Raw genomic sequence first — 26,377 nt, 5'->3', positions numbered from 1 at the left:
CCCGACTCTGGAATAGACAAATCTAAAGTGAATGATTAAAATGATACGTCGCTAGAGAGATAAGAAGTTATACTTAATTTTTCCACCATTAAACTGGTTGTAAACATTGCGTGGTCATAACAGTGTTGAAGTATTGAACGAAGTACTGTTTGTTTGGTATTGGTAATGGTATCACTTTAAGGGTATTGGCACTGGTATTGTAATTTTTACAACAATACCGAGCCCTATGGGTACGGGGCGCTCTTTGAACCCCTTCATAAAACTAAAACCGCACGCACGCACGCACACGCACACACACACACACACACACACACACACACACACACACACACACACACACACACACACACACACACACACACACACACACACACACACACACACACACAGCTTCAGTTTGACATCACACTAGTCATGCCAGTTTCACATCTCAGGTTTGACAGTTATTGAGAGTTGATTTGAGTTAAGTTGTGGACCAGTGATGTCATTCATACGCAAATGACATTATTGCTCCACAACTTAACTTAACTCAAATCAAATCAATAACTATAACTCTGTCAAAGTAAACGAATGACTGCAAAACTGTTTACCGTTTTCGGATATGTGTAAGATTATGTGCAAAATGAATCAACATTGTTATCGGTGGAGTGTCCCTTTAACCAAAACCAGCTGTACAAATAAATAAATAATAATAATAAATAACAATAAATAATAAAACAATTATAAATAATAAATAAGTAGTTTTCTTGTGTACCACCTGTGGCAGAGAATCATAAGTCAATTGACTTATATTCAGCAGAAGAAAAAGGTTAACCAAGACGACCAGTACAAATATGCAATATATATCACTGGAATCCAGCAGATGGTACCATTCACTTTTCTAATACAAATTGTCACGCGCTTGCTCCCATTGTAAAGACAAGTCCAAACAACCGTGAAACAAACCTGAAACCAAAAAATCCCCTTTCTAATAGCGAGTAGTGTCACATCGTACCAGCCAGTCTGTCTGACATCAACAACAAGAGACCAAAACCACTCAAATATGTCACATTTGAGAAGATAACATTTGAAGGCCTCCGTGATATACAGTGCTTGATCTTTTGAGAAGATAACATTTGAAGGCCTCGGTGATGTACAGTGTTTGATCTTGGCCTGTCCACAAACTTTGTCCCTGGCCTTTAACCATTATGATAAAATGTATAGTTCTGGTTCTTGATTGTGGCTGGGTGCCGTTGTAAAATGTTGTTTAAGTTATCCTTTATTTATCCCCATTGGGGAAATTCTTCCTCTGCATTTGACCCATCCTCTACTAGGAACCTTCCTAGAACTAGGAGCAGTGGGCAGCAGCAGGGCAAAGCCCCTGGGACCAACTCCAGTTCTTTTGCCAGTGCCTTGGTCAGGGGCACTGACAGGAGTAACTATTAACCCTAACATACATGTCTTTTGGTGGTGGGAGGAAACCCACACGACTGGGAGAACATGCCAACTCCACACAGAAAGAACCTGGGATGGACCGGGATTCGAATCCAGGACCTTCTTGCTGTGAGACAACAGTGCTAACCACTAGGGATGGGCATTTCTAGCAAAAACACTAGTCGAAGTTTGCTGGGCCAAAGTCGACTTTTCATCGAAATTCGCCCACCGAATTATTCATATTTTTTTTAATATTCAAATTTTACATGGTCTCCCCTGATTGTAAGTATAGTTGAATCGCTTGGTTTGACCAAGTAAAAACAAATGATAAGCATTTTACACAAGGTCTATGGAAAAATAATTGGCGGATGAAATCCCATGGACAGGGAGAGGGGGTGACTTTGGCACTCTTATTGTCACTAGGCAGCCAGACCTACATTAGCCGTTAGCAACGTTAGCATTAGCATAGCACCGAGATGGCTCAGGGAACAGTAGACAGAATATCAGCTTTTCTTCATGCAGTAACAAGCCTTGAAACCTTTTCCTTGTGGCTGAGTGTTGCTGTAATATAGACAGTTTAAGACCATTTCTACTACATTTCTAGAGCTACTGGGTCCTGCACTACTGTCAGCTGAGCCTAGAGCGGTACTGCTCCAGTGTGCACTGCACAGCTCTGGTGCGCAGCTCCTACGGCAACGTCACATCAACAAACGGTGTCATTGTTAAAGGGATAGTTTGGTTTGTTTGAAGTGGGGTCCTATCAGCTAGTTGCATACACTAACTGAAATAGGTACAGTGTTCTGGACGCTGAGCGCACCGTCTATCGAGACCCAGCACTCTGAAGCAGCAGCCTCCACAGCTCTGTCTCTCTAGTACAGGGGGCCAAGAACTAAAACGTAATTTAGCCACCTAAAACAACGCCCACCTAAACAAATCGATATCTGTGTACATGTACGCTCTATTTTGACAATTTTCAGGGCTTTACTTTTCCACCAAACAGCCGTCCCATTCGGCACTGCTTTTTCTCCCAACCGTACAACTACCGTATTCCTCCGCTAAGAGCCTGCAGGCGGCTAAATTACGTTTTAGTTCTTGGCCCCGTGTAGTAGAGCGCTTTTAACCAATATATATGGCATTTGGTGTGGTGTGTGAAGGATTTTGGTCAAAATCTCCACATTTGAGACCAAACTGTTACAATTGTATAAACAGTATAATCTTTGGCAGCAAGAGTGCCCTCTATGGGTTCAAACCTGCTTTTTTGGGGGGGCTCAAATGAATGGCCGATTTGGTACATCGTTACGTCACGGTGGTGTTTGCGCGTGGTGTACTTCAATGTGAATCAATTGTATATTATCAGTTTTATTTTATGCATTAAAAGAAGGGCGAGCGGTTCCTGGGTGCTGGGATAACACAAAGCATTGTGGGTAATCGGCTACTGTGGCTAATGCTAATGGCTAACGTTAGTTACTTTACATGACAATAAAACACCACTGAATGACCAAATTGATATAACTTTTAACCATTTCGAGTAACAATTGTTTCCATACGGACCCCCAGCGTTGGTTAGTTGTTTATAACGTGGCTATATTTATAACGTCCTCTATCACTGTTCAATGAGTTGAACAGTGATAGTGATTTGTGAATGTCAGGGGAAGATGGAAAACATTGATTTCCTTCCTTCCATGTGCCTCTCCTCCCTATCTGCCCTCTCAAACACACCACACACCCTGCTCCATGTGCCTCTCCTCTCTATCTGCCCTCTCAAACACACCACACACCCTGCTAAACACACCACACACCCTGCTCCATGTGCCTCTCCTCCCTATCTGCCCTCTCAAACACACCACACACCCTGCTCCATGTGCCTCTCCTCCCTATCTGCCTTCTCAAACACACCACACACCCTGCTGCTCCATGTGTCTCTCCTCTCTATCTGCCCTCTCAAACACACCACACACCCTGCTGCTCCATGTGCCTCTCCTCCCTATCTGCCCTCTCAAACACACCACACACCCTGCTGCTCCATGTGCCTCTCCTCCCTATCTGCCCTCTCAAACACACCACACACCCTGCTCCATGTGCCTCTCCTCCCTATCTGCCCTCTCAAACACACCACACACCCTGCTGCTCCATGTGCCTCTCCTCCCTATCTGCCCTCTCAAACACACCACACACCCTGCTGCTCCATGTGCCTCTCCTCCCTATCTGCCCTCTCAAACACACCACACACCCTGCTGCTCCATGTGCCTCTCCTCCCTATCTGCCCTCTCAAACACACCACACACCCTGCTGCTCCATGTGCCTCTCCTCTCTATCTGCCCTCTCAAACACAACACACACCCTGCTAAACACACCACACACCCTGCTCCATGTGCCTCTCCTCTCTATCTGCCCTCTCAAACACACCACACACCCTGCTCCATGTGCCTCTCCTCTCTATCTGCCCTCTCAAACACACCCCACACCCTGCTGCTCCATGTGCCTCTCCTCTCTATCTGCCCTCTCAAACACACCCCACACCCTGCTAAACACACCACACACCCTGCTGCTCCATGTGCCTCTCCTCTCTATCTGCCTTCTCAAACACACCACACACCCTGCTAAACACACCACACACCCTGCTCCATGTGCCTCTCCTCTCTATCTGCCCTCTCAAACACACCACACACCCTGCTGCTCCATGTGCCTCTCCTCTCTATCTGCCCTCTCAAACACACCACACACCCTGCTCCATGTGCCTCTCCTCTCTATCTGCCCTTTCAAACACACCACACACCCTGCTGCTCCATGTGCCTCTCCTCTCTATCTGCCTTCTCAAACACACCACACACCCTGCTAAACACACCACACACCCTGCTCCATGTGCCTCTCCTCTCTATCTGCCCTCTCAAACACACCACACACCCTGCTGCTCCATGTGCCTCTCCTCTCTATCTGCCCTCTCAAACACACCACACACCCTGCTCCATGTGCCTCTCCTCTCTATCTGCCCTTTCAAACACACCACACACCCTGCTCCATGTGCCTCTCCTCTCTATCTGCCTTCTCAAACACACCACACACCCTGCTAAACACACCACACACCCTGCTCCATGTGCCTCTCCTCTCTATCTGCCCTCTCAAACACACCACACACCCTGCTGCTCCATGTGCCTCTCCTCTCTATCTGCCCTCTCAAACACACCACACACCCTGCTCCATGTGCCTCTCCTCTCTATCTGCCCTTTCAAACACACCACACACCCTGCTCCATGTGCCTCTCCTCTCTATCTGCCCTCTCAAACACACCACACACCCTGCTCCATGTGCCTTACAGGAGAAGACAACGGGGAAAACAAAAACTCCCCCTCCCCAACATGGGAAATTACTCCCTTTTCCAGCCAACCTCAAGTGGCCATTCGAGGAACTGCAGTTTTTCTACTGCCACATTGGCTTCTCCTTTACAAGTCGGAATTCCCCCCTCAGCTGTCCCATGTTGTTGGCTGTACTGAGCAAACTGGGCCAGAGTGACAGGAAAATTAAAAGAAAACACAGAAAGCCAGGAGGGCAAAACGCCACTGCAGAGCCTTCCCTGTCTTATCTAACGTCCACACCCTCTCCACCTCTCTCTCTCTCTCTCCACCTCCTGCTTGATCTCTCTCGCCCTGCCTTTCCTCTCCTCCTCTCTCTTCCTGCAGTCTCTCTCTCCATACTTGGCTGCACACACCCACCCAGTGTGAACTGTGAAGGGTGGGGCAATGGCTGCTGCAGCATGCCAGCCACGCCCTATCATTTACTGTCCACACCCTTTATGTTATATACTATTATTACTATGATATACTCTCTTCTCTGTCTGGGTATAACAGGCTGTACCCACATACTTTATATATTATATACTCTCTTCTCTGTCTGGGTATAACAGGCTGTATCCACATACTTTATATATTATATACTCTCTTCTCTGTCTGGGTATAACAGGCTGTACCCACATACTTTATATATCATATACTCTCTTCTCTGTCTGGGTATAACAGGCTGTACCCACATACTTTATATATTATATACTCTCTTCTCTCTCTGGGTATAACAGTCTGTACCCACCTACTTTATATATTATATACTCTCTTCTCTGTCTGGGTATAACAGGCTGTACCCACCTACTGTATATATTATATACTCCAGGGGTGGGCAACTATTTTTCATTGGGGGCCACATGAGAAACCCAGATTGTTGCCGGGGGCCGAACAAATATTGTCATGCCGTAACCCATGGATGGGCAACTTTGATGATAGAGAGAGCAGATTTTGCTGAACGGCGCCAGCGCGAAAAATTTGGGGCATTTGAAGGCAGGTTTAGAGGAATAACTAATTTTAAATTAACAATTGTGATGTCATTATTCAGTCTTAACCACCAATATTTGATCCTTTTCCTCACTCACTCCTATGTCACCACCTGCTCTCCCTGCAGGGCTTGAAATGAACTTTTTTCACCACCTGCCAATATGGCTGCTAGATTTTAAAGTTACCAGCCAATTAGAATTTCCACTAGCCGAAATGTTTTTCTTGAAATAAACCAGAATATGAGTGGGTTAATTTAAGCATAAGTATCAGTAAGTGTCCCGGGATTCTCAAAGCCTGTGTTGAGGGTCACACAAGAACAAAAATGCACTCTTGAAGCTAAATAAATCCAAAACCAACAAGTTAATTATTTAAATTTCTACTTCAATGTAGAACAGTCATTTCTTATACATGAGATTACTTTTAGCCTTTTAGTCATAAATATTATTGAAAGATATTCCATATTCCAGACTGAAATGCTATAACAGAAGAGTATTGCCCAGAATGACATGAACATTTGGACACTTATTCAGCGGGTATATTGCATGTTGCGTTCAAGTGCACTGTAAAAAAAATGTTTTTTTTTTTTTTGCAATTCCATCGCGGGCCACACAGGGGGGCCCGCGGGCCGTATGTTGCCCATGTATGATATACTCTCTTCTCTCTCTGGGTATAACAGGCTGTACCCACATACTTTATATATTATATACTCTCTTCTCTCTCTGGGTTAGGGATGGGTACCGTTCACATTTGAACCGATACCGGTACGGTACCGGTACCTGGAATTCGGTACGGTACCCAAAACGGTACCATTTTCGGTACTTTACACACTCTATTAACAAAAAAATTACAGTTGTAAAAAAAAAAAAAAGTCCAAACTTCTCAATTTCAACATTGTTCTTTATTTAGCACATTATTTATTTAGCACCAGACAAAATAAAACTCCTCCCTACAATACCTCCCTACCTCTCCCCTCCCAAACCAAGAGTTGTAGCAGCAAGGTTAGTTTAGTGGGGTTGGGGAAATAGTACTTGATGTCCAACACAGCTTCCAGCAGGGCCTGGTCTTCATCTTCAAAGAGCTCCCCAAGTGCTGAAAGTTTCTTCTGTTTATTGAGTGGTATCTGAAAATAAAAAAAGGCATCGTGATTCATCAAGCATTATTTGTGTTATCAATAGAAAGAAGTGTCAGTGCTATGCACATCTTAATAGAAATGACAATTGATTGTTAGTAACATAGCTTAGGCTACACTATGAATAACACACCCATTATCACTCGTCATTATGCAAAATAATAATTTACCTGAACCATATCCACCGCTGAGAAGAGGGTGAATCGTGTCCTCCTGTGCGGCTGTCACTGGCACATGGTTACCTAGCAATGAAAGCAAGAGTGCAACGTTAAATAACACGTCTCACGGTCGGTGATACGAGCTGATGATAATTATTATAGAACGTTAACAACGCTAAGCTATAAAGCTAACTCAGCCAAGAAGACAGTGAAAAGCCCTGTTATCTAACAACCACAACGGCAGTGAAACAACTTATCCAGCTAACGCTAGCAAATTAAATAACGTTACCTGATGTTGTAGAAGTCGATGCCTCTCTCAAGTTCCGTCATCATCCTCCTGCAAGACTTCAGCTAACGTTACAGCTGACGAGCTGAGGAGGTGGCTAACGTTAGCTGCCGTGCGGTGTCTGCTTCATTCACTCAGGTTATCCAACACGTTACAGTCTTCAGCATTTAGCTAAATACATCTTGTGTTTGACCATGCTTCCTCAAGTTTGAGGTGTTTCCCTAGTCAGCTTTGCAATTCACATCACAAATGTTGCAACCAGTGTTGTCTGAGTCTATCTTGGTAAAGTGTAGCCACAGCTTTCGGCTGGCCCTGTTTTGCTTTCAGGATCTTCAGGTAGAGTGACGTATTGACGTAACGCGCTCTCCCGTGTTGCCTTAAGGTTCCGTCGGAATTTCTATTTTACCCACTCTCTTTCTATTACTCAGTTGCGTTCAAGTACCGAAATTTGGTACCGTTCGTTTATATGTGAACTGGTACGGGGCAGTACCGACGTATTTCGGTCGGTGCCTGTAAAAGTACCGAGTTCGGTACCCATCCCTACTCTGGGTATAACAGGCTGTACCCACCTACTTTATATATCATATACTCTCTTCTCTCTGGGTATAACAGGCTGTACCCACCTACTTTATATATTATATACTCTCTTCTCTCTCTGGGTATAACAGGCTGTACCCACCTACTTTATATATTATATACTCTCTTCTCTGTCTGGGTATAACAGGCTGTATCCACCTACTTTATATATGATATACTCTCTTCTCTGTCTGGGTATAACAGGCTGTATCCACCTACTTTATATATTATATACTCTCTTCTCTGTCTGGGTATAACAGGCTGTACCCACCTACTTTATATATTATATACTCTCTTCTCTGTCTGGGTATAACAGGCTGTACCCACCTACTTTATATATTATATACTCTCTTCTCTGTCTGGGTATAACAGGCTGTACCCACCTACTTTATATATTATATACTCTCTTCTCTGTCTGGGTATAACAGGCTGTACCCACCTACTTTATATATCATATACTCTCTTCTCTGTCTGGGTATAACAGGCTGTACCCACCTACTTTATATATTATATACTCTCTTCTCTGTCTGGGTATAACAGGCTGTATCCACCTACTTTATATATTATATACTCTCTTCTCTGTCTGGGTATAACAGGCTGTACCCACCTACTTTATATATTATATACTCTCTTCTCTGTCTGGGTATAACAGGCTGTATCCACATTAATACTCTCTTCTCTGTCTGGGTATAACAGGCTGTATCCACCTACTTTATATATTATATACTCTCTTCTCTCTCTGGGTATAACAGGCTGTATCCATCTACTTTATATATTATATACTCTCTCACCTACTTAGCAACGTAATAGTGGAGGCAGAAATGTCAAAGGTGTGTTCCGCCAACCAGCTACTGAAATCCACACCTTCTGCCATTTCACCCAGTGCTACCGGAAAAACATTCACACCTGGATTTCTACTGGTTAGAAACCCGCAGAGAAGATGGCTTCTTTGCCTTGACATGATCCACATAGGGCTGGGCAATACGGATATTATGTCGATATTGTGATATGAGACTAGATATCTTAAATTTGGGAGATCGTAATATTGTGTTATGGCATAAGTGTTTCATTTCCCGGTTTTAAAGGCTGTGTTACAATAAAGCTATCTGATTTTCTGAACTTATCAGACTGTTCTAACTATTCTATTATTTGTCTTAATATCAACTTCGTCATTATATTCACATTACTGATGATTATTTTTCTCAACAATCTCATAGTTTAAATATTCTGTGAAAGCACAAAATATTGCATGTCAAGAAAGTCACAGTTTGTCCTGAAACTGAAACGTACGGTTTAGTTTTGTCAATCAACTACATCACATGTCGCACATTATACGTCACAGCATCAACAACAATGGACTGGCGAGAGAGACGTCACTTACGCGACTGGTTGTGCGTAGTCTTTCTTATTTATAACTTATAGTGCCACAGTTTTACCACAAACTGCGACTTTCTTGACATGCATAGTTATCTTTTAAATTGACAAAATTTAACATGTGTAAAAAGTTATCTCTCCGTTCACAACCATTCATATTTTTCACACTCTGCTACAGGGAGAAAACCAGGAAGTGACGGTTCACTTTGGCTCTCTATGGTTGTCATAATACTAGAATTTCTAATTTCGATACCGATACCCAGGAAAATATCGATATTCAATACAAATTTTGATACCACTGGGGAGAAAATGACAACCCATCAAGAGAGATCAAAATAAACAAAGACAGATGGACAGACACATGCATGCTTCTCCAAAATCTAGGCCCGATAAAACGTATTAAAAACTTTGCATTTGCACAGCAGATTACCCCGGCTCTAGTCATCAGCCTATCAGAACACTTTGAGCTTGTTGAAGCAACAGATACCCACCAATGATAGGGAGGGGAAAATGAGTAGCATGTTTGATTTTTCATTAGGACAAAGTGCTTTCTCTTCATCAAAAATCAAACATACTCGTATCGATACCTGTTGCAAATGAGTATTGTATCTGTATCTGTTTAATAAATATATACTTTTGACAACCTTAGGCGGCAATTCATTCATTCATTCTCTATGTAAGGACGCGCTAAGCGCGCTCCTCTTTCAAGGAACACACCTGCCGTTTAAGCGCTGGTGGCGGCTAGTGTTTTTGGAGGAGCGCTCTGGGCGTTTTAAGCTGAAAAAAGCTGAACATTTGGAGGAAAAGCGCGCTGCTCGTCTTTTCACTCCTCCCAACTCTTCTCCTCCCAGAGGGATATTCAACCTCTGCTGCTCCCAGAATTAGCAATAATCTGCTTCAAACAGACAAAACTAGCTGGCTACCATCTGTGTGATCATTGTGTCCTGAACTGTACTGCACATGACTGCAGGGGGAAACAAAACAAAGCACACAAAAAAAAAACGCTCCGTGCGCTGTTTTGTGCGCAATGGAAGCGCTCTCACCATGATTTCCAAAGCGTTCACACGTGTTGTGTGTGCACGCCGCCTTAGGCCGTGTGTCCATATGGCTTCTTTTCCTAAGCTTCAGCGTCTTTTTTCAGTTGTTTCCAATGAGGAGAGAGCGTATGCGGGCGCATACGGACATCTAGAGAGAGTGAGCTGCAACCAGCGTCTATTTTCAGAGCGCTCCGGCTTTTTTGTGCGCGGCTCCCAGTGCTGCCTGCCAGCTGAAAATATCTAAACTTTTCAGAAAGACGCTGGTGTCAGGCGCTCCTTTTCAGGCAACTAATCATATGGAGAAACTATCACAACAGAGACGCAAAGGCTCAATTGTGGGAGCAGATTGGCTAGACACTTAATATTTCTGGTGAGTGTTGTGCTTTTATCACAGTACGTGTGTTGTCAGCTTGTTGTTAGCTGTTAGCTATCAAGCTAGCTACCGCTGCTGAGCTAACGTTATTTTCAATCTGCTTTCTTGCATATTGTGCGCTGGGATCATCGCTCACCAGCGCTCTTCCAGCATTTAACTGTCAGAAGAAGAAGCTTGGTGGACACACGGCCTTACTCTACGGCCTCTCTCCAGTCTCTCCTCCTCACAGTTCCTCCACTCCATCTATCAATCAATCATCCATTCATCCCTCAATCTGCGCACCAACCAAGTCCCTCCATCTAATATAGTTTAGTGCCAAAACTTCACACTCAATTCCGCCATATTTCTACGGACAAAGTGTAGCGATGACTGACTAGACGACGTTATGAGTGTGTCAGTGTGATTATTGATGAGACACAGGTCACCAAACACACAGCTTAGAACAGTGGTTCTCAATGTGGGGGCTGGGGACCAGCACAGGTCCTTGAGTTGCAAAATAGCTTTGGAAACTGTTTTGAACTGATATGAGAAAGACATCCGAGTCTTGATTTCACAACACGATGCAGGCAGCAGTTCTGGACGACTACAGATTTCTCAGCTTTCATTCGGAAGATGTGTTTTTCCAGGTTTTGGTGGAAACAGCCATTTATTTAAGGTCAAACTGTTTGTTGGCCCCCATTGATCACTTTTTGCCTTGACTATGCTTTTGCCGCAAAATAACTTCTATTCTTACACAAAATCTATAAATTCAAGAACTTTCTGCCTCTCTACATCCTCTCTGCATCCTCTCTGCATCCATCTGCCAGCCCCCCGCCCCGCCCCACCCCACCCCCTCACCCCGCTCCTCACCGTGCACTCCATCTCCTCGGGCTCGGACTTGATCTGTATGGAGGGCATGATGTTTGTCTGTGTGTCCTGAGCTTCCTGTGTGGGCGTGGCCTCTCCCTGTGTGGGTGTGGCCTCCTCCTCAGCTCCTCCCTCCTCCCCCTCCTCCTGCGGGGGGCGCTCCTCCTCTTCCTGCGGAGGTGACGGCGATGGGCGGGGTTGTTGGGTCAGGACTAGGCTACGCTTCTGCTTCTGCTTCTTCCTCTGGGCCGCACCGCGAGCACTCTGCTTCTGCTTAGGTGTCGACTGGCACTGAGGAGAGGAGGAGACCAGGAGGTGAGAGGAGGAACAGGATCAAAACAAAAACAAAAACAAACCAAAATCAAATGCATGTAAAATGTATAAAAAATAAAATAAATAAAGATAATACATAATAATAAAAAGTAAAATAAATAATAATAATAATAATAATAATAATAATAATAATAATAATAAATGAATACATAAACAAATAAATAAATAAATAAATAAATAGGAAGAAGATGAGTAGAAGGTTGGGAACGAGAGAAGTGGCAGAAGAGGAGGTGACAAGGAGGAGGAGTTGAGGAAAATGTGGGGATGGGCAGAAAAGAGGAAATAGAGAGATGGAGAGAGAGGTAAACAAAATTAGACAGGCAGAGGCAGAGAGAGAGAGAGGGGGGGGGGAGAGGGAGAGAGAAAGAGGTAAAAAAAAATGTCAAAATTTCCAGAAGGCCAGGGGGAGAGAGAGGGAGCAGCGACTCCAGCGAGAGGATTTGTTGAGGGATTTCAAGCAAGAAGGAATGGAGAGAAAGGGGGGCGGGGAGAAGGAAGGAAGAGGAGAGGAAATGGCGTGAGAGCATGTGAGGAGAGAGGACAGGTAGAGAGAGAGTTTGGAGGGGAAAAAACAAGACAGGAAGCATTACCTATGCTCTCAAAGGCGGCTAAAAACACAAAAACCTGCCTGTTCAAAACACACACACACACACACACTCAGATACACACACTCACAGATACACACACTCCATTTGAAAGAGATAGAAAAGGAAAAGCTAAGACAGAGAGAGAGAAAGATAGACAAAGGCCTAATCCTGAAGCTGCCAGTGAGGGAATGAGAGAAATAATAGAGAGAGAGAGAGAGAGAGAGAGAGAGAGAGAGAGAGAGAGAGAGAGCAGGGAGGAGTTGCCGTGAACTGACCCCTCCCTCCCTTTCAGCCCGCAGCAGGCGGGCGGACACACCCTTTTCTGGAAGCCAAGAGAGGTGGGGGAGGGGGGGGGGGGGGGAGTGCCCAGGCCAAGAGAGCAACACACACACACACACACACACACACACACACAGCCCAGTGGTTCTCAAATGGGGGTCCGGAGACCCCCAGGGGTCCTTGAGGGGGGTTCCAGGGGGTCCCCAGCCAAATGAGGGTATGAGGTCAACTTTTGATATAATTCCGTTCATAAGTAACAGAATGACTATTTTGGCCATGGGTTTTATACACTTTCTGTAATAAAACATCTAAAAGCATCAATCTTATTATCATAGGGGGGACCGTGTGTGTCCGTTTAGGGACCGTCCCTCATGTGAAAAAATCTCGGGCTTTGAGAAACACTGATCGATGATTTTTCACCATGTTATAGACCCAACAACGAATCTATTAAATGAGAAAAAGAAACGCCAAATGATTGACAATGAAAATAATTGTTAGTCGCAGCCCTATTTTTGAGACGTGACTCAAAAATGGCCCGAAAATGGCTTTTATGCTCCGCCTTGTGGCTCTTCAAATAATCACACGACTGAAGGAAATCTTCAGTGTTGAGCGTAAAGTCTTGAACCTGGTCACACTCCACGATAATCAGTGTTAAAATCGTGTGACCACGCCCTGAAGAAACAGTGCTAGGATCACACCTTCACACCTTTCCTATCTCTCTCTCTTCTCTGTACAAACAAGACACCTCAATACACAAGCAGAGGAGGTGGAGAGTGACATCAGGCTGCAACGTGACGCAAACCGTGACTCACAGACACCGCCCACCACCGGCCCCGCCCATCCACCTAGGCAAGTTTATGATAGGATAGTAACAGTACACTGTAGCAATGGTAGTAGTACTAGTTGGCAGTAGTAATAACAGTCAGCTCAATCGCCAGAATAAAACATCTCTACAAACCAGGGATACGTCAATTTGACACAAAACGTTGGCCGTCTACGTTTCTAAAGCATTTTACGTGTCTGCAAACCTACAATCTCAACGTAAACTTGAAACAAAATGACAATTAATTTGAAAACCTTGCTGCCTTTCCCATGTTAAACGCAAATAAAGCAACTGATGTTTAGGAAAGTAAAAGAAATTGGTTACAGGTTAGGGTTTAGGTTAGGCTTGGTTTGGGTTAGGCTTAAATAACAAAAACATTAAATGCGACTTAGCTTTCAAATGTATAGACTTTGAACAGGCCGGGACTCGAACATGGCTCTCCAGTGTTAAAGCCGTGTGTTTACGCCCTCAATCCACCCCGAATCACAACACCCTTACGGGCCACCATACTCTTTGGCTCTATAACGCCGATATGCACGTATTTACAAAGGTGATACGCAACATATTTGGGTTGAGAAACATGATATAGTGTAGGCATCTGTGGATTGCAACAGTAGCAGCAGCAGTGAGGATATATTGTAGTCTGTGTTGAAAGTGGTTGGTGTGTGAGCAGAGAGACACAGAGACAGACACTGGCCTGTAGTGTTGGGGGAGGGGAGGGGAGGGGGCGTGACATGTGACCCAGCTCCAGTGGATTCCTCACTGAGGTGTGGCCTCAGCCAATCAGCCTGGGTGTGGCCGCAAGCACTGCCCCTCCCACACACGCACGCACGCACGCACGCACGCACACACACACACACACACACACACACACACACACACACACACACACACACACAGACCACATGCTGGACGGGCCCATTGTGCGCGACAGAGCCCCTCTGTGTCTCTAAACAAAGGTGAGGCAGAGTGCAGCTCCACACCACACCTTCTTAGCTGCTGAGCCGCGAACCAAACGGCCCCATCCATCACACACACGCACGTGCACGCACACAAACACGCACGCACAGTCGCACACACACAAACACATGCACGCACACACACACATGCACACAAACACAAACTATGGGGGTAAAATGGTGTCAGATCAGCTGTAAATGGACAGATTATGATTCACAAATAGATAGTACAATCTGTAAACACATAACACGATCCACAAATGTGAAACCCAACTCATAAATATATTTAAAATCCACAAACACACACACCATGATCCACAAATGTGAAACACAACTCACAAATATATTTAAAATTCACAAACACACACATCATGATCCACAAATAGAATTCAGTCACTTGTATTTCAAAACCACAATTTCAGTTTGTAGATTGTTTCGCATTTGTTTTCAGAGTTTTGACACTATTGTACCGCTGTTTTATGGTGTAATTTTCTACAAATGCACTCTTCACAATTTGCAAACAAACACAGTCTAACTTGTATTTTCAAACCACTGTTTCCAGACACACATACAAATCATGTGCAATGCACAGTGTTCAAGTCTCAAATCTGTTTGCACATCAGTGTGTGTGTGTGTGGATCGCTATGCTAGGTCTTCAAGTGTTGAATTAGTGTTTGCACATCACAGCCTGTGTGTGGAATGCATTGCATTTGTCTACAAATCGTTTTGACACTCTTGTTGCGCAGATAAAATCCACAAATGTAATCAGCCAATGAGGGGGATCGCTTGCAATGGGATGTCCCGCCTCCTCGATAACCCCTCCAAAATAAAAGCACCGGGCTTGTGCCTGTCTGGCCGGCCAGACAGACAGGCAAAAAAAAAGATTTTTTTTTTTTTTTTTTGCTCCAAATTGCACCAATTTTAAACCGAAGTATATACTGTATGTCGGGAGATGTCTTCACGCACAAAGTTTCATGAAGTTTAAGCCATTTTCCTAGGAAAGCATCTGATGTTGTAACTACAAACCTGCCGCGGCAGGTCGGGAAACAGCGCCCCTACAGGTCAGTGGCAGCAGCAACTGACCTGCCGCGGCAGGTCGGTAAACTGCCGAGGCAGCTGCCGCTGCCACTAATTGAGCCAGGCCTCTCTCCATGTTTCTCTCCACTTCATCTCCTGCATGAGGGAGCGGCCGGCCGGCCAGACAGACAGGCACAAGCCCGGTGCTTTTATTTTGGAGGGGTTATCGAGGAGGCGGGACATCCCATTGCAAGCGATCCCCCTCATTGGCTGATTACATTTGTGGATTTTATCTGCGCAACAAGAGTGTCAAAACGATTTGTAGACACATGCAATGCATTCCACACACAGGCTGTGATGTGCAAACACTAATTCAACACTTGAAGACCTAGCATAGCGATCCACACACACACACACTGATGTGCAAACAGATTTGAGACTTGAACACTGTGCATTGCACATGATTTGTATGTGTGTCTGGAAACAGTGGTTTGAAAATACAAGTTAGACTGTGTTTGTTTGCAAATTGTGAAGAGTGCATTTGTAGAAAATTACACCATAAAACAGCGGTACAATAGTGTCAAAACTCTGAAAACAAATGCGAAACAATCTACAAACAGAAATTCTGGTTTTGAAATACAAGTGACTGAATTCTATTTGTGGATCATGATGTGTGTGTTTGTGAATTTTAAATATATTTGTGAGTTGTGTTTCACATTTGTGGATCATGGTGTGTGTGTTTGTGGATTTTAAATATATTTGTGAGTTGGGTTTCACATTTGTGGATCGTGTTATGTGTTTACAGATTGTACTATCTATTTGTGAAGCATAATCTGTCCATTTACAGCTGATCTGACACCATTTTACCCCCATAACAAACCCTCACACACACACACAAACACACACACACACACACACACACAAACACAAACACACACACGCACGCACACACACAAACACGCACACACAAACCCTCACACACACAAACACACGCACGCACGCACGCACACACACAAACACGCACACACGCGCACACAAACCCTCACACACACGCACACACGCACACACACACACACACACACACACACACACACACACACACACACACACACACACACACACACACACACACACACACACACAGAGCCTGGGGTCAAAGGTCCTGATCCTAAAACACACTTCAAAATCAGCTGGATCTCATATTTCTGGGGTTATCTTGTTGTTGTTGTCGTCAACTGTGTAATAACTGTGTAATAACTGTCCCAAACCTGTGTCTCAAGAATAACTTAATAACTGTGCAATTACTGTCTCAAAGCTTTGCTTATATAGATCTATAAACAACTGCAATATCTGACTTATAGCGCATATACTGCAATGTACACCAGATGCATTGCGAATCCGGCAAAACTGACGGATCGCCTCTCGCCCATGTTAATTGATGGGCGATACATGCAGTACCGAAAAATTACACACCTATTCTATTTTTGTCGCATCCCACATACGTCTGACAGATGACATGAGTGTGGGTCTGTTTGCAGCCGTACCACATCTGTTCCGGAGGCGGTGTACATTAGCCCTTAGCCCTTGTTCACACAGAACGCCGAACGTAAGTAGAACTGAAGCTTGAAGCAGGCACAAGCTGAACGGACACCTAACCGTTCACACAAGAAGCCTTCTCTTTTCCTCTCAGTGCCTACTCGGCGCGCCTTGAACCCGCCCACAACTCCCATTGACTTCATGCCTGGCTTGACGCGTCACGCTTAGAAAATAGGCATGAATCCTGAACGATCGCTTGAGCAAGGCGTGAGCGTGGCTTCAGCGTGGCACCCGCGCAGGTGGTGTGAACTCACCTGTTAAGAAGGACGCCTAAATGAAACCTGTGGGTTTAGCGCAGGTTGAGCTTAGGTTGAGCGTTGCTTCGGCGTATAGTGTGAACGCGGGCTTAGACTGTACATAGGTATACAATTCTTTTTTCCCCTTATATACATATTTATAACGGTCACTCGACATCACACTTATATAATGTAAATAGCAGTTAACTTGCTTTATGTAGCTTTGCTCGCTGTCCTTGATTGTTCATTTTAGCTCGTTTGCCTACCTTTCCTTTTCTTTTCTACTTGGCCAATAAAGCGGATTCTGATTTTGATGGTTTGATGTAGGGATGTGGATTTTCGGTTAATTTTACTTTCGACTAAACGACACCCTTAATCGGTTAACCATCGGGTTTTTTTAAGACGTGAAATATTAAGACAGTGGCGCATGCCTTTCATTCCAGCGCTCCATAGGGTTTCAGACTGCATTTTTGCAACCATTATTTTAGTGTGCGAAATTTCATATCACAATTAGTGACCAAAATGATCACGGTTATCAGTATTATCACGGTTTGTTAAATGTGCTGAAAATGTTCAAAAAGTACTCACAGAAATCATTTCACCAAGTTTTAGATTGAAAACTCAGACCCAAAAAGGATTGATACACTCACTGAAATCATTTCTCCAAGGCTGCCCGTTTGCATCTGGGAAACTGTTGCCAACTTTGGTTGATGATGGACAGTATTTACCATGTTTTTCAAAGCACTATAATCATGGCAACACGGTAATCGTGGTACCACGGTTTTAATGATAATGAAAATTTGAAACGGTACGGTTATCGTAAGGAATTTTATCATGTTTATCATTAAAACCGGTTATTGTTACATCCCTAATTCCCACACAGCACACACGGAGTTAACAAAATTATAGAACACTAGTGCAGTGCCCGTTCCCCCATGCACACACTGCACTCTGTCAGGTCCCCCTAAGCGCAAGTTTGAAGTCGATCCGACAAACGGTTCTCAAGATACGCGAAGGACAGACATACAGACAGTCCTGGAATAAGTCCAAATTGCATGAAATGCGGCACAGCACTCCATCGGGGTGCGAGCAGCGCACTCCCCAAGTTTGAAGTCAATCAAACAAATGTTTCTTGAGATAAACTGCTTTTTGTGTTGCCAGTAGGTGGCGGGGGAAATTGCAAGATTTGCAAGAAATTCAGCGCCGCACTACTTCGAGTTACCAGGAGCACACTCCCCAAGTTTGAAGTCAATCGGATGAACGGTTCTCAAGACTTTTTATGTTGCCAGTAGGTGGCGCTATGCCAAATTGCACAGAATTCAGCTCCCTGCACTCCGTTGAGTCCCCCTAAGCGCACTCCCCGAGTTTGAAGTTTGAAGTCGATCAGATGAATGGCTATGGAGATAAATCGCTTTTTGTGTTGCCAGTAGGTGGCGCTATGCCAACTTGCACAGAATTCAACTCCCTGCACTTCCTTGAGTCCCCCTAAGCGCACTCCTCGAGTTAGAAGTCGATCGGACGAACAGTTCTCAAGATAAACCACTTTTTGTGTGGCCAATAGGTGGCGCTGTGCCGAATTGCACGAAATTCTGCACTGCACTGTGTCGAGTTCCCATCAGCGGATTCCCCAAAGTTGAAGTCGATCGGACGAACGGTTCTTGAGATAAACCTAGGGGTGTCACGATACACTCAGTTCACGATACGATACGATACACGATATTGGGTTCACGATAACGATACGATACGATATTTTAACAATATTTGTTTGCGATCAATTTGTAAGTTGAGGGGGCATCCTCCACGCTAATTTGAGTAATTTCACCATTTTCATCCTCCCTGTCTGTAACGTCCCTCGTCTGTTCAAACAAAGCAATGAAAAGGAGAGCGAGCATGCATTCAGATCCAGATCAGTGCCACCATGTTCAGCTTCTTTTTCTCGCGATATGAGATTTAATCCAGTGTTTCCAATACATAAAGGAATTTGTGGCGGGCCGCCACAAAAGGATTTGGACCGCCACAAAAATATGTTTTTAAAGTTTTTAAAGTTTTTTTTACAGTGCACCTGAACGCAACATGCAAGATATCCGCTGAATAAGTGTCCAATAAATGTTCATGTCATTCTGGCCAATACTTCTGTTATAGCATTTCAGTCTGGAATATGGAATATCTTTCAATAATCTATGATTTAGCTGCTAAATTGTCAAATACCGCCATCTGCTCGCTACTCAGGCACTTATGTATGTACTTAACCTAACTAACTTAACTAGGGATGCACCGATTGCCATTTTCTTGGCCGATTCCGATTTCCGATTTTTGAATAGTCTGACTTGCCGATACCGATTTTTGCCGATTCCGATTTTTTTTTCTAAAAACAACAATTGACAGCTTACACAAACGTTTTTGTAACTTTGTTTAAAAATTAAGATTCATAGAACAATTCTTACATCTAATGGGGATCCAAATAAACAAATAAACAATTCTTATCATTTGCATGAAGTAGGACCTTCTCACTCAAACACATCTCAAAATAAAAGTGTTCCAGGTTAGGCTACTGGACAGAGCTTTTTTGTGCAAATACAATGAATACAAAAATTTAATTAAATCCAATAGCCTATATCCCACAGCTATCATGCATTTACTTTTCCAAAAGAAAACAGGTGCAACAGAACATCAAAATGATCCATGGACAAGGAGTTTATAGACTGGCTCCAGACCAGTCCTCTTGAGTAGAGGGGAAATGAGTTTATGAGTTACAGTAACGATCTTCAGTCTGAATATCAGGCGGAGTTTACACACAGTCCGAAGTTTGGTATGCGTATTTTTATCTGCCATCCGAAAAAATATCGTCACGCACAGAAAACGTTGCACACTTGTGAGTCCGATGCATTTTTATTATTATGTCCGTCGTTCTCATGTCGTTCTATTTGCAATACGAAACAAATAGTCTCTCCTGTATCCACGTCACGTTACAACATGACTTGACAGGCTGAGGCAGCAGCGCTGATGTGGAATGGAAAAGCAGGTCGGGGAATGGTTATACTGGACACACTCGCCAAGCCGCCGGCTGTGCGCGGTGGCGGGTTGCTGGAGCACCGCTTCCCGGGGAGAGAGAGCAGAGAGAGGGGGGCCAGTGAGGTGAAGCGAGCCGCTCTGACTGGACTCCAGCCGAGCGGGACACGGCCGCACCTCTGTCTCCACGGCTTATTTTCGACTTGCATGTGTGACAAACTGCGAGCTTTGTCTACTTCACTGACGGTGAAACAAATCCACAACGAGGAAGGTATGCTGGCGTGTGTGGTGTGGTGGCTCAACACGTTCTCACTCCGACCACGTAGCATATTGACGCTTTGTCCCGTCCCTTATGCGCCACTTGTTACTAACATGGTACCCTTGAGCGACCCATGAAACGACTTGGGGTGCGCGCACGTCATGTGAAAATCGTCTCACAGAATCGGCTATTTAGAGTGACCGGAACAGATCACCGATCGAGGCCGATCACGTGAAAATCGGCCATTTCCGGTCACGTGCCGATCGATCGGTGCATCCCTAAACTTAACCTAACTAACTATCCGGTGTGCACAACATTGTCAGCCTAAACTCCGGCTGACACCCCAAAAACCTACAATCCGCTACAGAAAAATGTATATTGTTTGTTTATTAACTGGCCCGTCGCCTTCTATCATTTCACGAAAGTGGCAAAGCAAGTTGAGTATCCCTGACCTATAGGGAGAAATTTAGTTTGTCATTGTAAACCCACAGCACAGTAATGATGACATGTACTTCATAGATCTAGCCTTTTAATTTTGCTCTTAAAGCAGCTACGAGCAACTTTTTCGATTGTTATTAAACAGTATAATTACAATATTGATGCATCACATCTTACCTATAATAGTAGCTGAGACCAAAGCCGTGTGAATCGGAGATTGCTCCCTTAGATGATTATTAAGTCTGTGTCTGTCTAAACTCGCGTCAACAGGGGGCTCTCTCTCTCTCTCCTTACCGCCGGACCGGATAAACCCGGAAGTGAAACGCGGAAGTGAAACCCGGAAGTGAAACGCAGCTGCCTGCCTACCCCGTTTGCGCTGCCTAGCAACATAGCATAAACAATGTGAACGCCATGCATACTCTCGCGAACATCTCTCGTTATATTCTAACAGGTTTTTTGGAAGTTATTTTGTGGTTATGGCCGAAGTGGCTGCTGCAAACCGTTTCATTTCACTTCCTGATCTGCCCTGGCCACAGACAGACTAACACTGGCCGATTCACTCGGGGTTCAAGCGAGACTACTCTGCGTTGGTCTCGTCTACTATTAGAGGTAAGATGTGATGCATTGATATTAAATTTAGACTGTTTAATAACAATCGAAAAAGTTGCTCGTAGCTGCTTTAAGCTTTCTCAAAGTACACCAAATTCATGCATTTTACTTTAAAATGTTTAAAAAAATTGTGCAGGGGGCATGCCCCCACACCCCCCTAGGGGGTCTGCGGTCCACCACCACAAATACTCAAAATCCTGTGGGAAACACTGTAATCTCAACAATACATATTGTCACGTTTTGATATCGCGATATATTGTGGGACGATATATTGGGACATCCCTAAAACCAAATTTTTTATGTTGCCAGTAGGTGGCGCTATGCCGAATTGCACAAAAACAGGGCACTGCACTGCACAATAGGGCACACTCCCAAAGTTTGAAGTCGATCCGACCAACGGTTCTCGATGGCATGCAGCAGATGTTGCTCATCCATAAGCAGTGGTGGAAATGGCCAGGTTTTATTCTGGGAACCCTACTTACACAGGACGGGGGTTCCCGGAAGTGGCGTGGCCCTAGAGGATATTATTTCTGAATGCGTGACTCATTATAGCCTACCATTATAGCCACGTAAAAATCTCACTTAACTAAGATCACTGAGCTCTACTGATTATTTCCCCTTGATTTTATTCATGATAAACTTGAATATTAATGCTGCTTATTCAGCTTACAAATACATGTTCTCCTACTATTCTCTGCTGCTTTCATACTGCCCTCTCTCCAGTGTTTACTTTAGCCCCCTCATTCTCGACCAATCACTCTGAACGACCCTACTTACAGCACCATTCACTCTCTCAACAAGTGTACTCACAGCAGTGTTGACACTTCTCACTTAGCCCAGATCAGCCAGGGCTTGAAGGAGCACACGCTTGATTGAACACAAATGTATTAATATCGAACGTGTTTCGCGTCCGAATCACACTGCACTCTGTCGGGTCGCCATCAGCGCACTCCCCGAGTTTCAAGTCGATCCGACCAACGGTTCTCAAGATACGCGAAAGACAGACAGACAGAAGCCGTTTTCACACATACGTACAGGAAAATTACCTGTAAATCAATATCGGCCATTTCCCGGAATTTCCCTTCACACCTGAGCGCTCGCATGTGTGAATATATCGTCAAACAGCCTGTATGTTGGGGGGCGGGGGGGGGCTTTATTTTGGGGGTCGGCAAAACTCCGATGGTGAAATAAGTTCGCTTGTCACACAATAAATCACACTCGTTTGACTTAAGAGTATGTTGTATCCTTCCCATTCGCTCGTGGGCTGCAGTGCAGAGTAGTATCCAGTAGGGATGGGCATTTTAAGCAATTTAAATAGTCGAGTACTCTCCCTCTATTACGGACGAGTGCTCGAGCACTCGCGCAGGGGGGGGGGGGGGGGGGTGTCTGTGTCATTACTATGGTAATGACTGAGCAGGGGTAATCTGCTGTGTGGGGGGCTGTTCACACATTACGTTTGCATTTTTGCATGGAAAAAGCGCTACCTGGAGCATTTTTTGCCAGGAGAGGAACTGACTGATATTGGGTGACGCTAAGCTAACATCTAAAGCCTACCTCAGACAGTAGCCTATCTCCGATGGTTGGATGGATGGCATTAGCGCTTTGGAGCAGACACGTTGTGAAACAAGCGAAGGCATTTCCATGTCTTGTCCAGCAATGTCAGGTTATTGTCCAGTATCATCCATTTTACTTTATGATCACTGTTACATTAACGTAAATCCACGGATTACAAGGTCCGGTGTACTGCCAAAAAGTGAAAACTGACCAGTGTGATTAACGTTACAGCTGCAGCTGAATAGTGATCACCATGAAGCGATTGTCTCCCAAAAAGTGATTCTTTCTCCACATTTCTTGTGACTAACATTATGGGAAACGACAGTGTAGTCAGTAAACTAGTGCAATGTTTTGAATGAGTTTTATCGGGCGTGCGCTGTGAAGAAGCGTGCGGGAGCATATCTCCAGCCACCATTTTCGGGATGAGCTGGAAAACTTCCGGTTAAAACTTTCAAAATAATGTTACTTAAACAAAAGTAAATAGCTTATTGATGCACGTTGGAGGAGAAAAAGTATTTCAACGAATGAAGCAGCAAACCTTGTATCAAAATACTCGTTGTGATGTTATATGGCGTGAAACTGTGGCTGTAACGCATTACTCAAAACTAGAACGACCGCAACGCGGACTTATGCCTCCGCCATTAGTTCATTCTGGGGTCCAAATCGCCATTTGAGGCAAATTGGAAGAGATTCCGTCAAGGCGCTCCTGTGATGTTGCGTTACAGAGCTTGGAAATTGGGCGTGTGAGAGGTCACAGTGACCTTGAACTTTGACCACCAAAATTTAATCAGTTCATCCTTGAGTCCAAGTCGGTGTTTGAGACAAGTTTGATTAAATTCCGTCAAGGCATTCCTGAGATATCGCGTTAACAAGCTTGAAAATGGCGTTCGAGAGCTCACCTTGACCTTTGAACTTTGACCACCAAAGTCTAATCAGATCATCCTTGAGTCTAAGGCGATGTTTAAGGCAAATTTGATGAAAGTCCGCCAAGGCATTCGTGAGATATCGCGTTAACAAGCTGGAAAATGGCGTTTGAGAGGTCACAGTGACCATGACCTTTGACCTTTGACCAGCAAAATTTAATCAGTTCATCCTTGAGTCCAAGTCGATGTTTGAGACAAGTTTGATTAAATTCCGTAAAGGCATTCCTGAGATATCACGTTAACAAGCTTGAAAATGGCGTTCGAGAGGTGACAGTGACCTTGACCTTTTACTTTTGACCACCAAAATGTAATCAGTTCATCCTTGAGTCTAAGTAGATGTTTGAGGCAAATTTGATGAAATTCCGTCAAGGTATTCATGAGATATCGCGTTAACAAGCTGGAAAATGGCGTTTGAGAGGTCACAGTGACCTTGACCTTTGACCACCAAAATGTAATCAGTTCATCCTTGAGTCCAAGTCCATGTTTGAGACAAGTTTGATTAAATTCCGTCAAGGCATTCCTGAGATATCGTGTTAACAAGCTTGAAAATGGCATTCGAGAGGTCACAGTGACCTTGACCTTTGACCTTTGACCACCAAAATCTAATCAGTTCATCCTTGAGTCCAAGTCGATGTTTGAGACAAGTTTGATTAAATTCCATCAAGGCATTCCTGAGATATCGCGTTAACAAGCTTGAAAATGGCGTTCGAGAGGTCACAGTGACCTTGAACTTTGACCTTTGACCACCAAAATCTAATCAAATCATCCTTGAGTCTAAGTCGATGTTTGAGGCAAATTTGATGGAATTCCGTCCAGGCGTTCCTCAGATATCGCGTTAACAAACATCGTACGGACGGACGTACGGACGGACGGACGTACGGCCGTACGGACGGACAACCCGGATCCATAATGCCTCCGGCCTGGCTATCGCCGGCGGAGGCATAATAAATAAGGTTACGTTACAATAAGCGTTTTATTTTGAAAGCAACAAAGCGGATGACGTACTTGTACATTCTGGCTGACTTGACGCCCGTGCAGTTCATGCTGCCAGATCCACATGACGATGCGTGCGTAGATCTTAGACCATTTTTAAATGGGTGGGGAGTGGGGCAAGTACCCGAACAGCAGAAACGTTACTCGAATACTGACGTTATGAACGAGTGCTCGAGTACCCGAGTACTCGCGCCCATCCCTAGTATCCAGGCAGCGTCAAGCCAGCGTAATAAACACAGCCGATTTCCCCCCTCCCCTCTCTGCTCGAGAGAGACCAGTCCTTCAGTCCTCCGCACTTCGCAGCAGCCCGACACAGGACAGACACAGCAAGAATGGCAGCGGCTTGCAATACAACGCTTGTATGTATGTAGAGAAAGCAAATGCACGAAGCGAAATGTGGAAGTAGTTTGCTTTGATGTGCGCGAATGATTAGATGATGCACGCTGGAAGTGAACGTTAAGCAACGTGTGTACACCTCGCTCATGAGAGAAGGACCGGCAAATGACTGGACCCGTTTCACACTTGAATACCGCTCTTCTGACTGGCTCGAAACTGGTGAAAAGTCCGCGATGACGGGGTCGCGCTTATACCGGAAAACAACTTTCACACTCCAAGGCATTAGACCGCTTTCCGGTCATTTAACGGTAAAAAGCGCATGTGTGAAAACAGCTAGAGAGACAGAGAGACAGTCGCTATCGTCATTATAGTATAGATGTGTTAATGAGCTGATTGTTTCGCTGGGTGTGTTAATCATTCTGAAATGGTCACAGAGCACATCTGAGCTGTGTCGCTCAGAAATTCAGAGCAGGGGGGTGGGGCGGATATAGTGAGAGAAACACGGTAATGTGGCCGTGCTGCTTGGCTCGTGTGAAAGCAATTTCTGTGGCGAGGCGGCTGGCTTTACGGGACTCCTAAACGGCAATTTTTCCGCGATCTGTGTATGAAAGAGCCTAGAGAGAGAGAGAGAGAGAAAGAGAGAAAGAGAGAGAGAGAGAGAGAGAGAGAGAGAGGTTTTATGCCTGAATTTTCTGTGTCGCCAAATCAACTTTTTTTTTAATTCATTTCTTTTTTAATCCAATAAAGGTGGCCGAGCCTGAACTGACCATGGGATTCAAACCAACAACCTTTCAGTCTCAAGTCTAGGGTTGCCAACTTCTTGAAATGGAAATAAGGAACGGAGGCGGCCTGGGGTGGGGGGTTTTCAGCAGTGGCCTTAAATATTAACAATCACAATTGGTTCAGCTTCAACCA

At 44.5% G+C, this 26,377-nt stretch overlaps 1 protein-coding gene and 1 long non-coding RNA gene across 3 annotated transcripts in view; both read right to left on the bottom strand.

The window, feature by feature from the left end:
- The window catches only part of klf8 (Kruppel like factor 8), a 164,982-nt gene that overhangs the window by 68,919 nt on the left and 69,686 nt on the right, over positions 1-26,377 (bottom strand). For both annotated transcript variants that reach the window (XM_083650237.1, XM_083650238.1), the window contains exon 2: positions 11,515-11,802. In XM_083650237.1, the coding sequence (XP_083506363.1) occupies positions 11,515-11,802 (288 nt within the window). The remainder of the gene's footprint in view (positions 1-11,514; positions 11,803-26,377) is intronic.
- Positions 6,719-7,442, bottom strand: LOC310788710. Its single transcript, XR_014553301.1, has 3 exons — positions 7,309-7,442; positions 7,032-7,103; positions 6,719-6,852 (listed from the first exon to the last, which is right to left on the bottom strand). It is a non-coding gene; the product is annotated as an uncharacterized lncRNA (long non-coding RNA).

The sequence above is a fragment of the Poromitra crassiceps genome (assembly GCF_964638095.1).
Source record: "Poromitra crassiceps genome assembly, chromosome: 1".
Classification (NCBI taxonomy): Eukaryota; Metazoa; Chordata; class Actinopteri; order Beryciformes; family Melamphaidae; genus Poromitra; species Poromitra crassiceps.
This window is presented reverse-complemented; position numbering and strand designations above follow the sequence as displayed.